This window comes from Carassius auratus, chromosome 3, assembly GCF_003368295.1.
Source record: "Carassius auratus strain Wakin chromosome 3, ASM336829v1, whole genome shotgun sequence".
Classification (NCBI taxonomy): Eukaryota; Metazoa; Chordata; class Actinopteri; order Cypriniformes; family Cyprinidae; genus Carassius; species Carassius auratus.
In genome coordinates this window covers 6422761-6435474 of record NC_039245.1, presented here as the reverse complement: position 1 = coordinate 6435474, position 12714 = coordinate 6422761, and the positions used below count along the sequence as shown (strand labels likewise).

The following is a 12714-nucleotide window of genomic DNA, read 5'->3' as shown; positions in this document are numbered from 1 at the left end:
ACCTGTAGTGTATTCTATATGTAGGGAAAGATTAGATTTATTCAGTGTATATTGTAAAATGAGTCATGGAAAAGAATGAAGACAGTCATTGGAACTGCTGCTATTTACAAAATCAAAAAAAAAAATTGCTATCCACTCTTGTGGCTTTCTACTCAACTATACATTACTATTGCATACAATATGCATTTAAAACAAATGAACACAAACACTGTTATTCATCTCTGAACAAATTTAATGTACTACCAAAGGAGAAATCTCCTGAAAAAGTTATACCTTTTACTGATTTTAACAGTGCAATGCTTTTAAACCAGTTTTTTTTTTTAAAAAAGGCAAAAAAATGTAATAAGAAATGAATGTGCAATAAAAGCCACAAATGCAACTGTATTCTCTAGGTAAATGTACTCTCAAAATACAGCAGGTTTTCATCTGTCATTAACAGACATAATTTGGAATTTACATGTGGAATTTACAAACACATCTTTCCTATATCTTTTATAAAACCAGTACACAAAAACCTACTCCCCATTGCTTGTTTCTCAGTTTTCTTTGTCTTTTTACTCTTTAGACCTCCAGCATTCCATGATGTAACTCAATTAACAGCACTTAAGTTCTACTGTTAATAAATGCTGAATGGTAGAAAGCAAAATGACAAATTTCAGATCAAGCAGGTCTTAACCTAAATGAGCTGTGTTCTTAAAGGAGAGGCTGCTGGTCATGGGCACTCAGTTTGACCCTCTCCTCAGCTGGGCTCACTCTGTGAGGTAGAAGTGCATCTTGTCATTGATGTTCTTCCTCTCTGGGTTGAGCCTCTTCAAGATCTGGGCGAGCACGTTGACCGTCTGCTCGCTGCTGAGGCCTGTGCGCTTAGTCTGGAACTTCTTCAGCAGGTCTTTAGTGGTCATGGGCTTCCTGATGAGATACCTGCGCACGGCATCCTCTGTCAGCAGCACATCACTAAAGGGGAGATGGACATATATGTTATACATCCCTGTCAATGCTTGTCTGTGAATTGAACAGATAAAATAAGCATCATAAACCGTAACGTGGTGAAGAATTTTGATACGGTTACTAGATCCAGCACTGTATGCTTTAATGTAAGAGTAACTTGGTGCATGTCTCGGGGGATAGAGGACATAGACATCACAGCTGGAGGCTGGAGAAAAGACCCAGAACCCAGAGATGGGGAGTGAACTGAGGGGTTTCTGGATCATGGTAATATTCAAGAAAGTAGTACCTGGAGCTGGGGGTGGATTTCCCTGACACTGGTTGGGGTGTGCTCTTTCCTGAAGAGCTCTGAGGGCTGGGCTCCATCTTTAATCTCTTCGCTGCTGGAGTCTCTGTGCTGGGCACAGTCGTCTGACGCTTACCTGAGACAGAGGAGCAGATACATGAAGTTTATACTTTACCTAACCCTTAGCAGTGAAGAGAAACAGACTAGATGAAATAAGGAGATACTAGGCAGATTATATTACATTATGGCACAATACAAAAATCGTCTTATTACCTACTCAACCTCATGCCATCATAGATGTATATGACTTTCTTTCTTCAGATGAACACAAACAAAATATTTTTTAGACAAATTATCCATCACTGATTCCATGTAATGCGAGTGTATGGGACTCCCAAAGTTGATGCTTCAAAAACCAAAGTGAACATAGCAGTGCTCTGTCCGTCTGCACCACTTCTTAAGAGTGTTTTTGTCAACATGTTCACAAGCTGACGCTTCCATCAAGTGTGAACTGATGTAACAGCTTCAAGTTTAAAATATGAATATTTTTCCACCCACATACACCCACTGTATACTTCAAAAGACATTGATTCATCTCCTGGAGTCATATGTGTTACCCTCATGTTCACTTAGTGTGGTTTTTAAAGCTTCAACTATGGTGAACAGCTGGAGACACTCTCACAGAAATGGATAATTTTTCTAAAAATCGTAATAATCTGAAGAAAGAGTCACATCTGGGAGGGCATTAGGGTAAACAGATGGAGTATCCCTCTAAAAAAAAGTTATTAAAAATAATTAAAGAAGGAACTTGTTTCACTGTAAAGAAGACCAACATATTACAATCTTTCTAAAGTCACTTTTTTAATCTATTTGCATGTTATTATTTTACCACAATAATAACTGATTTTTTTTCCTATGCAATTAAGGCAATTAAACCATGCAACTAATAGCTATATCATGTAATTCATTTTATTAACATTTTTAATCAGAATTTTTATTAACCTTTTTGTGTACCTTGCTCCAGTTTGTTGGCAGCAGCACGGAGAGTGTTGGACGTTGCAGCGTTGTCAATGGAAGGTGTGCCAGGTCGACTTCCTGTCCTTGAACTACCTGCTGAGCCACGACCACCCCCTCGCTTAGGAGGAGTGCGCTTTTTCTGTGAGAGGGGAGACAACAAGAGAGCACTGTACCATACACACATGAAACATGAATCTTCTCTCCCAAACACACAAATATAGGCCATTACTACCATGAACAGTGCTGAAGCTGCCTCTCCTTCAATATCACTGTCCTCTGAGCTGTCGGACTCACCACTGCTGTCTGAAACATACACAATGATTTAAAAAAATAAAAAAATAGTAATATATTATATATATATATATATATATATATATATATATATATATATATATACACACCGTTGCAATCAAAATTACTTAACCCCTCAGAGACTGCAGTACTTTACAAATACAAGCTTTTCTGAAGATCCAGGATAAAATAAAAATTGCATTTATAACAGTTTAGTCGCATATTATAAGTGATATTGTCAATATATAATGTAATATTTGAGTTATATGATTTTTTTTTATAATACCGCTATGTCATAATTTTTCAACCCCTATTCAGCATTGCTGTTTTTAAATCACTTATTTGCACGGTGGGGAATAAAACAGTCTCAAACTGTAGAAACTATTAAAAACAGAATTAGTTTGAGCCGTTACACATACAGTTAGCCCATGCATGTGTTGAAGTTGAATAGCAAAAATGTCAACGGAGATCTCACAAAAGCTAAAGAGAATATTGTATTACTTTAAAAAGGCTAAGGCTATATGAAGATTTCAAAGACACTGAAAGTTCCTACAGACACAGCTCTCAGCCTTATTCCTTAGCTTAAAGTGTGATTTAACAGAAAACCTGTGGGTGTTGAATATCATAACATGTTTTATCAGAGCAACTGAGAAAAACCTGCAATGTACAGCCAAAGACTTGCAAGATGACTCGATGAAAGGAGGAAAACCATTTCAAAGCAGTGTGTAAGAAGAACACTAGACAAGTATGGCCTTCATGTTGAGACATCTTGATAAATACCACTCTTGATCAAGAAGAACAACAGGCCAACTTGAACTTAATCAAATTCATTTGATTGGACCTGTGGATCTCTGGAGGAATGTTATATGGAGTGATGTGACCAAACTGGAACTTTCTGGTCTGCTGCAAAAAAGGCAAAGCTCATAAGTAGAAGAAAACCATCTCAAACTTGGAGGTGGATCAGTCCTTTTATGGGGTTGCTTTACTGTAGCAGGAAGTGGAAATCATGACTGTATTAAGGACATCATGGATTCTTTGAGGTATCAGGCCATTTTGACAAGAATTGTGATGACTTTGGTGCAAAAACTGAAGCTGATGATCAATGGACTTGCCTGCAGGACAGTAATCCCAAAGTACACATCCAACTCTACTACTGCTTGGTTCAGGGATCAGTCACAGAATGTACTTGAGTGACCTGTTCAGACTCCAGGCTTAATTCTCATTGCAAATATCTGGTTGAATTTGAAGAAAGCAGTGGCAATGTGAAACCCAAAGATTATCAGTGATCTGAAAGCTTTTTCAGGCGTGGAATGGGCCAAGACTGTAGTAGAGAGGTGACAGAAGCTTCTGAACACTTACAGACAGCGTTTATTTGAGATTTTAAAGAACAAAAGATTCACAAAGGGGGTTGAATAATTTTTAAAATGAATGTTTAGAGGCAATTTGAATTTTATCATGATTCATCAGTGTTCCATTCTCAGAATCACTCAAGTGTATTAACAAACTTTCTCTAATATTTACTGATGCCTTTGTTGAATTGGTTTCATAAAATGTTATCCTCCAGAGCAAAATGTCTTGCAGGTCAAGGGGGTGGAATAATTTTGATTGCAACTGTATATATAAAATATTTATAATGTCAACATTATGGAGGACTAAGATTAGCACTTAAACAAAATGAGAAAACATTAATATTATAAAATAAGTGATTTGGAAATGCATTTTAAAGTTTATCATTTAAAATATTTTTAAATGTATTATTTTACTTTTGCATTTAACTAGAATTTTAATTGTTACTAAAATAAAGTTATAAATGTCTTTTTATTTTTAAGCATAAATTAAATCATTTTTAAATTACATTTTTTCTTTTCATTTTATTTACCTTTTTTAGTGGTATGCCTAGTCTCCAATAAACATTACTACTACATTTTGAATTTCCCTAAAGAAGGCCACAGAGCCAAAACATGCTGGCATGTTTTTAATGGATAGCCAAGTTTAAATAAAGGCTTTTAAACTTATATTCCTTTTGAGTGCCTCTGAACTACTGTTTATTTGGGAAACATTTTGGATCTTCTAGCTGAATAGCACCAGAGGAATACACCTCTCAATACCCAAGTAGCACTCTTAGTAACTCGATGTGAGACTTGAGGCCACAACACCAAGTAAAAATAGAAAGAAACAAAAATCCAAAATGAGACTGCCTTCACCTTTCTTTTTCTTCTTTTCCACCTGCACTGGTGTCTTCTTTCCATCTTCCTCCTCTTCTTCCTCCTTGCCATCTTCCTCATTCTTGTTTTCTTCCTCACTCTCTTCTTCACTTTCAGACATTTCATCAATCCCTGAGAAAAAAAAAAAATAAGTGTTGGAGCTTCATGGAGTTGTCTCAAATCAAACATCAGAATTAAATGAAGTGCACTCCTGCTAAATCCCCAACCTTTAGGGACATCCTCTCCCTTATTGTGCTTGGTCTTCTCTTGCTGCTCTTCTTCAGAACTGGAGTGATGAAAGAATGATGAAGATTAGACTGCAGTAATCATAAAAAGACCGTTTGGAAAAAGGGCTGTTAGTATGTAGCAACAGTAAAGCCTCACCTGCTCTCATCAGACATGTAGTCCACCTCCAGCCCCTCAAAGTCACCGTCATCACTATCCTCAAACCCTTCCAGGTCGCTGTCCTTTTTCTTCTTCTTCTTTCCCTTGCCTTTGGGGCCTTTTTCCTTTTTAGCCTTTGACTTGGCTTCATCATCTGCATTGAAAGAAGACATTTTGCTAAGGACAGCCCTACACTTGACACTCCTCTCGCTCTCAGAGCCGTTGCTCACCGTCTCCATTGCTGCCATCACTCTCGTCGCTGCTCATTTCCAAATCGTCCTCGAGGTCATGTATGCGCAGGTCTCCTCCCCTGCCTTCTTTCTTCTTCTTTTTCTTCCCCCCCTTTTCTCCTTCCTCTTCTTCCTCCTCTCCTCGCTCCTGTCCTCTGAGACGTCGCTGAAGCATGATACTGAAGTGATTCACCACTTTGTTTCTCCTATATGAGGAAAAACAAGCAGGTGTGATGTCTGCGCTTTAGACACTGGCCTCTCTGGAGAGCCATCAGAGCTGTTCTCATCAATACAAAAACTCAACCTGCCCTCACCTGCCCCACTCTTCCTCTGCCTCCTCGGCTGTGAGCGTGCGGTGCTTGGCCTGCGGTGTGAAGTTGTACCAGGAATGCACAGGAAACGCCTCGAAGGCCCCATCGGCACTCTGTGTGAAGATGTAGTAGGAAGCGTTCTCCGTGACGCCACCTTTCTTCAGACCCTTGAATCTTGAGTGATGAAGAGGAGCACAATAGAGGACAGTTTCTCATATATTCAAGTCAAACCAAACTTTAAAACTGGAAGACCTTTGAGCTTCTGTGTGTATCTGATGAGTATTTATCAAATGCAATTGTGTAATGCTTTTTGTGTAATGATTCTCAGAGCAGTTCTAGAGATGAAGTTTGTGTGTCCATATCCTCACGGAAGAGTGGACAAGGCCATCTTTAACTTGAAGGTGTGAGGCTTCCTGTGTTATTTACTTCCAGGTATTTAGCTGTGCAAAAACAGTCTGATTTGCTGCTTGATATCGCAAACTGCTATTTGTTATCATATTCATTGAATATTAACACATTCATAAATACACTGGTTCGTAGTGCAACATTTTACCTTTAGCTGCACTTTGTTATACGTCATTATTTTCCCCATAACCACTAATGAATCAGAAGTCTTATGTTTTAAGAAAATGGCTTAATTCCATGCAAAATAAGGTAAATATTTAACACAGCCGGTGCTGAAAACCCCTTTAGTTTCATGCTTGCTTGAGTATGTTTACTAGACAAAACTTTGGCATCCATTGACATAGAACAGCGATTATCAGCTTATCAATCTTTATTGTAAGTATGGGCAGCTAAACACACTCAAAAATAACAAGTGTCAGTAAGTCGAAAAGATTAAAAGCAGAAACCCATACCTTCTTCCTGCCTTGCCATTAACTTTAAGGATCCAGGGCTGGTCCTCCACTTTGAACTCCTTCGTAACGATGCCATACTTCTTCCTCCGTGCTTCCTCTCTCTGTTTCTTTCCAAACTCACTGCCTGCTGCCCCCTCCTGAGTCTCCTCCTCACCATATATACGCCTATTACTCATGTCACGCTCCATACGAGCCTAAACATTGCATGTAGAGAGAGAGAGAGAGAGAAATAGTTACAGAAAAATACAGGGAAGAAAATATGGCATGGAATAGTAAGCAGTGGCCATTTATAACATCTGTTACCTGAGTCCATGTGGAACAACTGACTTTATCACCAGCATTGAAGGCCATTATGTTGTATTTCTTACTGGTGTTTCTGTTGGGCAAAAGACATCAACAACTTGTATTGGTAGCACTACAGACACACTAAATACATTTCTAATTCAAGTTAATACAAATCTTACTTGGGAACTCGTACAACATACTCCGTTGTGGAGGAACTGCTGCTCCCCTGCAAACAAGAACAAACTCTTAGGCCTGAGAGACAGATAATACTGTCCCTACAATGGTTTTACTGCTGAGCTGTACAGTGTAATGGTGTTATGGATCAAGATTTAGACATGATTTCTAAAATGACACACGATCTGTAGTCTGCCTGGATCAGGTGTTGAACAACCTGATCAATCTTAACTGTAAATGATGAGGCACTTACCAGTGACGTCATCACTGCAGAGCAAGAAGTCCCGTTAATAACCTGTGTATGAACACACAACAGAACAATTTCACGTCTCTCATAGGCACTCTTAAAAGATAATTCTTGTGCTGACATCTGTCACCCAAAGTGCTAGAGAACAGAAGAGTTACAGGGATAAAGTGAGCAGTTCAGCTGGTCATGTGATCAACACATGAAAATAACTTTTTAAAACCATTTCAAATGTACACAGTAGTTGAATGCGTTTCTTACCTAGTTCATAGAAAGACTAAATTGGATTTCAGATAAACAATCGTTTATGGTTTTATATCATTTATTGAGTTACATAGTGTAATATTGTTGTGCATTCTAAATGCTCGTAGTTGTTATTATTTTTTCTATGTAAATATATCTAATTAAATAATGCAACTGATAGCCATATCATATAACTTATTTGATTAACATTTTCATGCAACTCAATATATTTAATTTATTTTGTTAAGTAGTACCAAGGCATTGTGGAAAAATAAACCCATTAATGAAAGGCTGGGTCTCTAAACGTTTCAAAGTTTTAATAAATCCCGATTTCAAAGACAATGGAAATGAACAGCACATGTTCTCGATTCTTGTTATACTGGATGAATTCACTGACACTGCTATTATTCATTCAACATGGGCAAAAACGCGTTAAACACGCCGTGAAACATCTACTAGTACTACAGTGATGTAGAAGTGTGTTTGAAATGAACACAAGTTAACGTTACCTTCAACCTGCTAACTAGAGAACATCTGCTGCTCTAACGTTACTCCACTTTATAACGCTTAAACTTTAACCTCCTCGTCCGTCTGCGGATATCGTTTCCTATTTGGGTATTCGATAAAACGAGGTAACCTCCTTTTTGGGTGACCTCCAAAAAGATATCAGTAAAAGTATACTTACAAAATTAAGGAGAAGACGAAAGCAGCTCGCACCATTCGCATCTAAAAATTCTTCTTCTTTAGTTTGTTGGCGCATAACACTCTAAATGTATGGCGCCACCTACAGTACGATGCTGGTCGTGTTAAATCACATGAACATATATATATATATATAAAGAGAGAGAGAGAGAGAGAGAGAGAGAAATAAGGTAGGGGGTGGGTGGGGTTGGATACAAATAATAATATTAATTATAATTCTTCATAAATGTGAAAATGTGATCGTACATTACATGCTCTACTGTTTCTTTTCCCCCACAATACTCACATGAACCATTTTCATGTACTCAAGTAACAAATAGTGATGCATTCAGTCCTATGTGTCCAAGTTTCATCCTTGTTATATTGACTTGTTCCCTCCTGTCTCTATATTAAACAAATGCCTCACCTTATTATCTGAATTACATATTTCTTACCAATTCTAAAATATTTCCCATAATTATAGTTTAACTTCAACTTTACTTAAAGCAACATTAACATCCACTTCTTCCTTTTTTAAAAGCATCTTTGTTCATCCGCTGTTCATTTCCCATTATGCCCACATGTGCTGGTACCCAGCAGAAACCGACTAATACACTTTTTCTTTATATGCCATAATAATGTAAATAATTCACTTAATAAGTCTTCTCTGCATGAATGATGGGGGGACAAAATCTTAACAGAGAAATAATAATAATAATATGCTAAGTTCTCTTGGTATCAATGGCAAAATTATATCAGACTTCCCACATACAGATTTTTTACATAACAATATACAGTGAGGGTCACAAATGTGGGAGCACTATTCGAAATATTCTACATTTATTTTGAGCAGTTCTACACTTCACGGAGATTTACTGCCACCTGCTGCACCGAAGGGAACACTGCAGTCTGTGTGCATTTGTGCCCTTCAGTAGTGTTTGAGTTTGAACTCAAAGCTATTTCATTACATGCATTATTTATTTTAGTTATGTGAGAATTATTACATTTTAAGTAATATTAATCTAAACAAAGAGTGAAATTAAAAAGCATTTCCAATGTTTTTATTGTGTATATATTTCACATTTAAGTGAAATTTTAATATTAAGGCTTCCCTAAAATTCTGGCTGTGAAATTAGTCGTAACAAGACAATGGACTTGGACATTTTATTCAAACAACCAACACACATATTTTCATCACAGAATGATTTTAAACACAATACATCTTTAGAGATACAGGGGAACATTCAGAAATAATAATTAAAAAAAAGACACAAATCTGTAATTTGTATAAAATACATAAACTGCTAGAAAGTGTGTTAAGAGCATTACTTTTTTCATATGTAAATCTCAACAAGACACAAAGTTGATATTAATAAAGTTAATATCATTTTTGCAGTTAGGTTAATTAAAAGAAGCAAGATAAAAAAGCAGCAAGAGAATCCAGAAAGCACACACAAAATATTGCTTATGTAAACTTGACTTTGACCAAAGTCACTGAGCATCCATAGAGAAGAGAAAGGAGGAAGAGGGCGAGGAAGGCACAGGCCATATTCTAGGCCTCCTCAAATAATGCTGTTAACAGACATTAACAAAATTCACATTTTAAGCTTCATTATTTTCTTGATAAAATTATGCTTTAGTACTTGAAACCTAGGGTACCTGTTTTCATTGAAATGTTAAGCAGCAAGGTATCAGCAACATGAGTGACTCTGCATGTGTACACCTCACCAGGTGTCCAGTCTGAAGTTTGGAGATCCAGGTGACTTTGGATGCTAAATTTTCCATCAGGGCATTTTCCGGGTTTGGTGACCCTGTGGGCTGACACCTCAGTCTTACCCATCCACCAGGTGATGCTGAAGACAGGTGGGCTGAAAACAAATGCCAGGCACACCAGCTCACTTACTCCTTGCAGCAGCTTTGAAAACGGAGCAGAGTGAATCAATGAGGCTTAAAAAAAACACAAGTGAGAGACATAGATCAGGCAATAGTGAGGAGAGGTGTATTGCATTCAAATTGTATCTTAGCATGAAATGTTATATCATGTAATATATGATATTTTTGAATATTACTTTATTAGACCCACATATAGGTAAGTTGCAATGTAAGTAACATATACATTAAATATTTTATATATATTATATATATATAATTTCATAATACCATTAATATAACTTAAATTTAAACCTTTCTTTAAAATGGTAACATGGTAAAATTTCAAATCCAACATGAATACAATCTATACAATTAAATCTGATTAAAAAAAAATTCTGATGGCACCCACCATACAAGTTCACTAAAGTGTCGATGATTGGACTTTGGGATGACTCATGAGAAACAACACATGAGAACATCCTTCCACTCTGATGCAGGCAGCATTAGAGCACTATGCATTGCAAAACCTCTTGAAGTTTGAGCAACCACAGGACTGTTAGTGAACTGAGCTGCATCCAGTTGTGTCCCATTTAGTTTCCACTGCACAGAGATATCAGATGGGAAGAAACCAGTGATCAAGCAAAGAAGGTTGGTGTTCTGGAGTCCAGAGAGATCAGCGTCTGAGGGTCTGAGGATTCTCACAGTGGGTCGTTTAGGGTCTGCGAGTACATGGCAATGATTAGTAACAAGAAAATATTCTCTGTAAAGGCAGTTTTGAGAACTGTGAGTGCTCACCTCGGGTTTTGGAGATGTTCTGCTGCTGTCTATCATTAGAGCACAAATGCGTAACCTCACAGGTAAAGACAGCATATGTATTCCATTTTGTAACTGAAACCCTCATAAAATTTTCTCTGCTTTGAGTCCCGTTGTTATGTTCTTTAGGCTCTTGTTCATCGACATCATGATTGAGAAGTTTACCATTCACTTTCCATTGGATGGAGAATAACCTGACACTCTGACCAACAACCAAACATGTCAAAATCACAGAGGTGTCGGATCTCACATCACTGTGGGATGGACCCAGCAAGTAGACCTCTGCCTGCTTACTGGAAGGGGCAATCACTCTTGGACACATTTGTTGAGATATTAGATTCACTAACTCGTTTCATTAATGAACGAAACCAAACATTCTTGCTTAAACTAAAGGACAGTATTATCAGATATCTGCTTCTCATTTCATTGTTTCATTGTTTACCTGTACAAATACTGGTGCTTTTCTTAGCAGTCTTCCCGCTATATCCATCATCAGTTTGACAGGTGTAAGAGACCCCTTCGTTCCACTCTTGTTGTGGCACCAGTATCTCATGATACACTTTCAGACTTCCATCTTCAATCATTGTAGCATCTAAAGCTCCACCAGTTTTCTCCATAGACCTTGAAAGCCACTTGATTTTCGGGTCAAATCCTGTCGCAGAACACAGCAGCTTCTGTGAGTCCGAACTAGACTGACCCACACTGTGAACAACAGCAAGCTCTATGGTAGGATCCCCTGAGAAAGAAAATAGTGTCAAATGTCCCATGAAGAAAACATATTATATCATGAATAAAATTCAATACACCACATCAATTACTGTCCCCAGTATTGCTAATGTGGTACTGATGAAATTTTCATTCCTCACCAAAAATGTTTCCAGTAGGATTGGATGTCCATATTTTCAGGGGTCCATGAACTCTACATGTAAAGGTTTTTCCAGTCTTCTGGTGCTCACTAGGTATCGTAAAATGTGTGGTCAAGGACCAAAGGTTTTCGGATGGACCCCAATGCACACAACTTAAATCTGAGATGTCAGTATTATTGGTCTGAATGTTTATGCAGACCTCACCAGAGTTTTTTATTTTATTTTTTATTCATGTTACAGATACTGAAATAAAAGATGGACAGAAGAAGAAACCAGAAACATGCCTCAGAGAACATAGCAAACAGCAGATGGAAGCGTTAGGTAACAAACAAGCTGAAATAGCCACCAAAAGCAGAACTGAAAAACATCTGCATCTCTGAGACATGGTTGAACACATCTGCACAGGAAAGACACTCTGTCCTTTACATAAAATGACTCTTGTTATGCAATTTATTTTTATATACTTCACAGCATGAAATATTTACGCTTACAAATATTCACAGCTAGAAAAGACTCAGTGACGTAAAGAACAAATTCTGAGAAAATTAAGTATACGATTTAAGAAAATATGTTTAATTTATTAATTTCAGAAATTAGGGAAATATGTGACCCTCGACCACAAAACCAAGCTTAAGTCGCTTGGGTATATATTTAGCAATAGCCAAAAAAACAATGTATTTGATAAAAAATTATAGATTTTTCTATTATGCCAAAAATCATTAGGATATTATGTAAAGATCATGTTCCATGAAAACATTTTGTAAATTTCCTACCATAAATATATAAAATAATGATTTTTTGATTAGTAATATGCATAGCTAAGAATTCATTTGGACAACTTCAAAGGTGATTTTCTCAGTATTTAGATTTTTTTTATTTTAAAATTACACATAAGACTGGTTTTGTGGTTTATGGTCACATATTTCAAAACCTTCAGACACTCCTGTGTGCTAATAAATATCCTTTCTTATGTAGTTTATACAAACATAGAGCACCATACAGTTTATCATC

At 37.1% G+C, this 12714-nt stretch overlaps 1 protein-coding gene and 1 pseudogene across 2 annotated transcripts; both read right to left on the bottom strand.

The window, feature by feature from the left end:
* Positions 1–214: 214 nt before the first annotated feature.
* Positions 215–8253, bottom strand: LOC113045179 (general transcription factor IIF, polypeptide 1). Of its 2 annotated transcripts, none has more exons than XM_026205388.1 (14): positions 8157–8253; positions 7238–7279; positions 6990–7036; positions 6829–6901; positions 6526–6719; positions 5672–5842; positions 5358–5563; positions 5128–5281; positions 4971–5029; positions 4744–4875; positions 2481–2551; positions 2234–2387; positions 1235–1367; positions 215–954 (listed from the first exon to the last, which is right to left on the bottom strand). In XM_026205388.1, exons 1-14 carry the CDS (start codon positions 8229–8231, stop codon positions 750–752), a joined length of 1716 nt encoding a protein of 571 aa, XP_026061173.1. In that variant the 5' UTR covers positions 8232–8253; the 3' UTR covers positions 215–749. The 2 variants fall into 2 exon arrangements, with proteins under 2 accessions (XP_026061173.1, XP_026061181.1); XM_026205396.1 differs by having other exon boundaries at positions 2246–2387.
* Positions 8254–9303: 1050 nt separating this feature from the next.
* On the bottom strand, positions 9304–11929 carry LOC113053900 (immunoglobulin heavy constant epsilon-like; annotated as a pseudogene).
* Between the last annotated feature and the right edge of the window lie 785 nt (positions 11930–12714).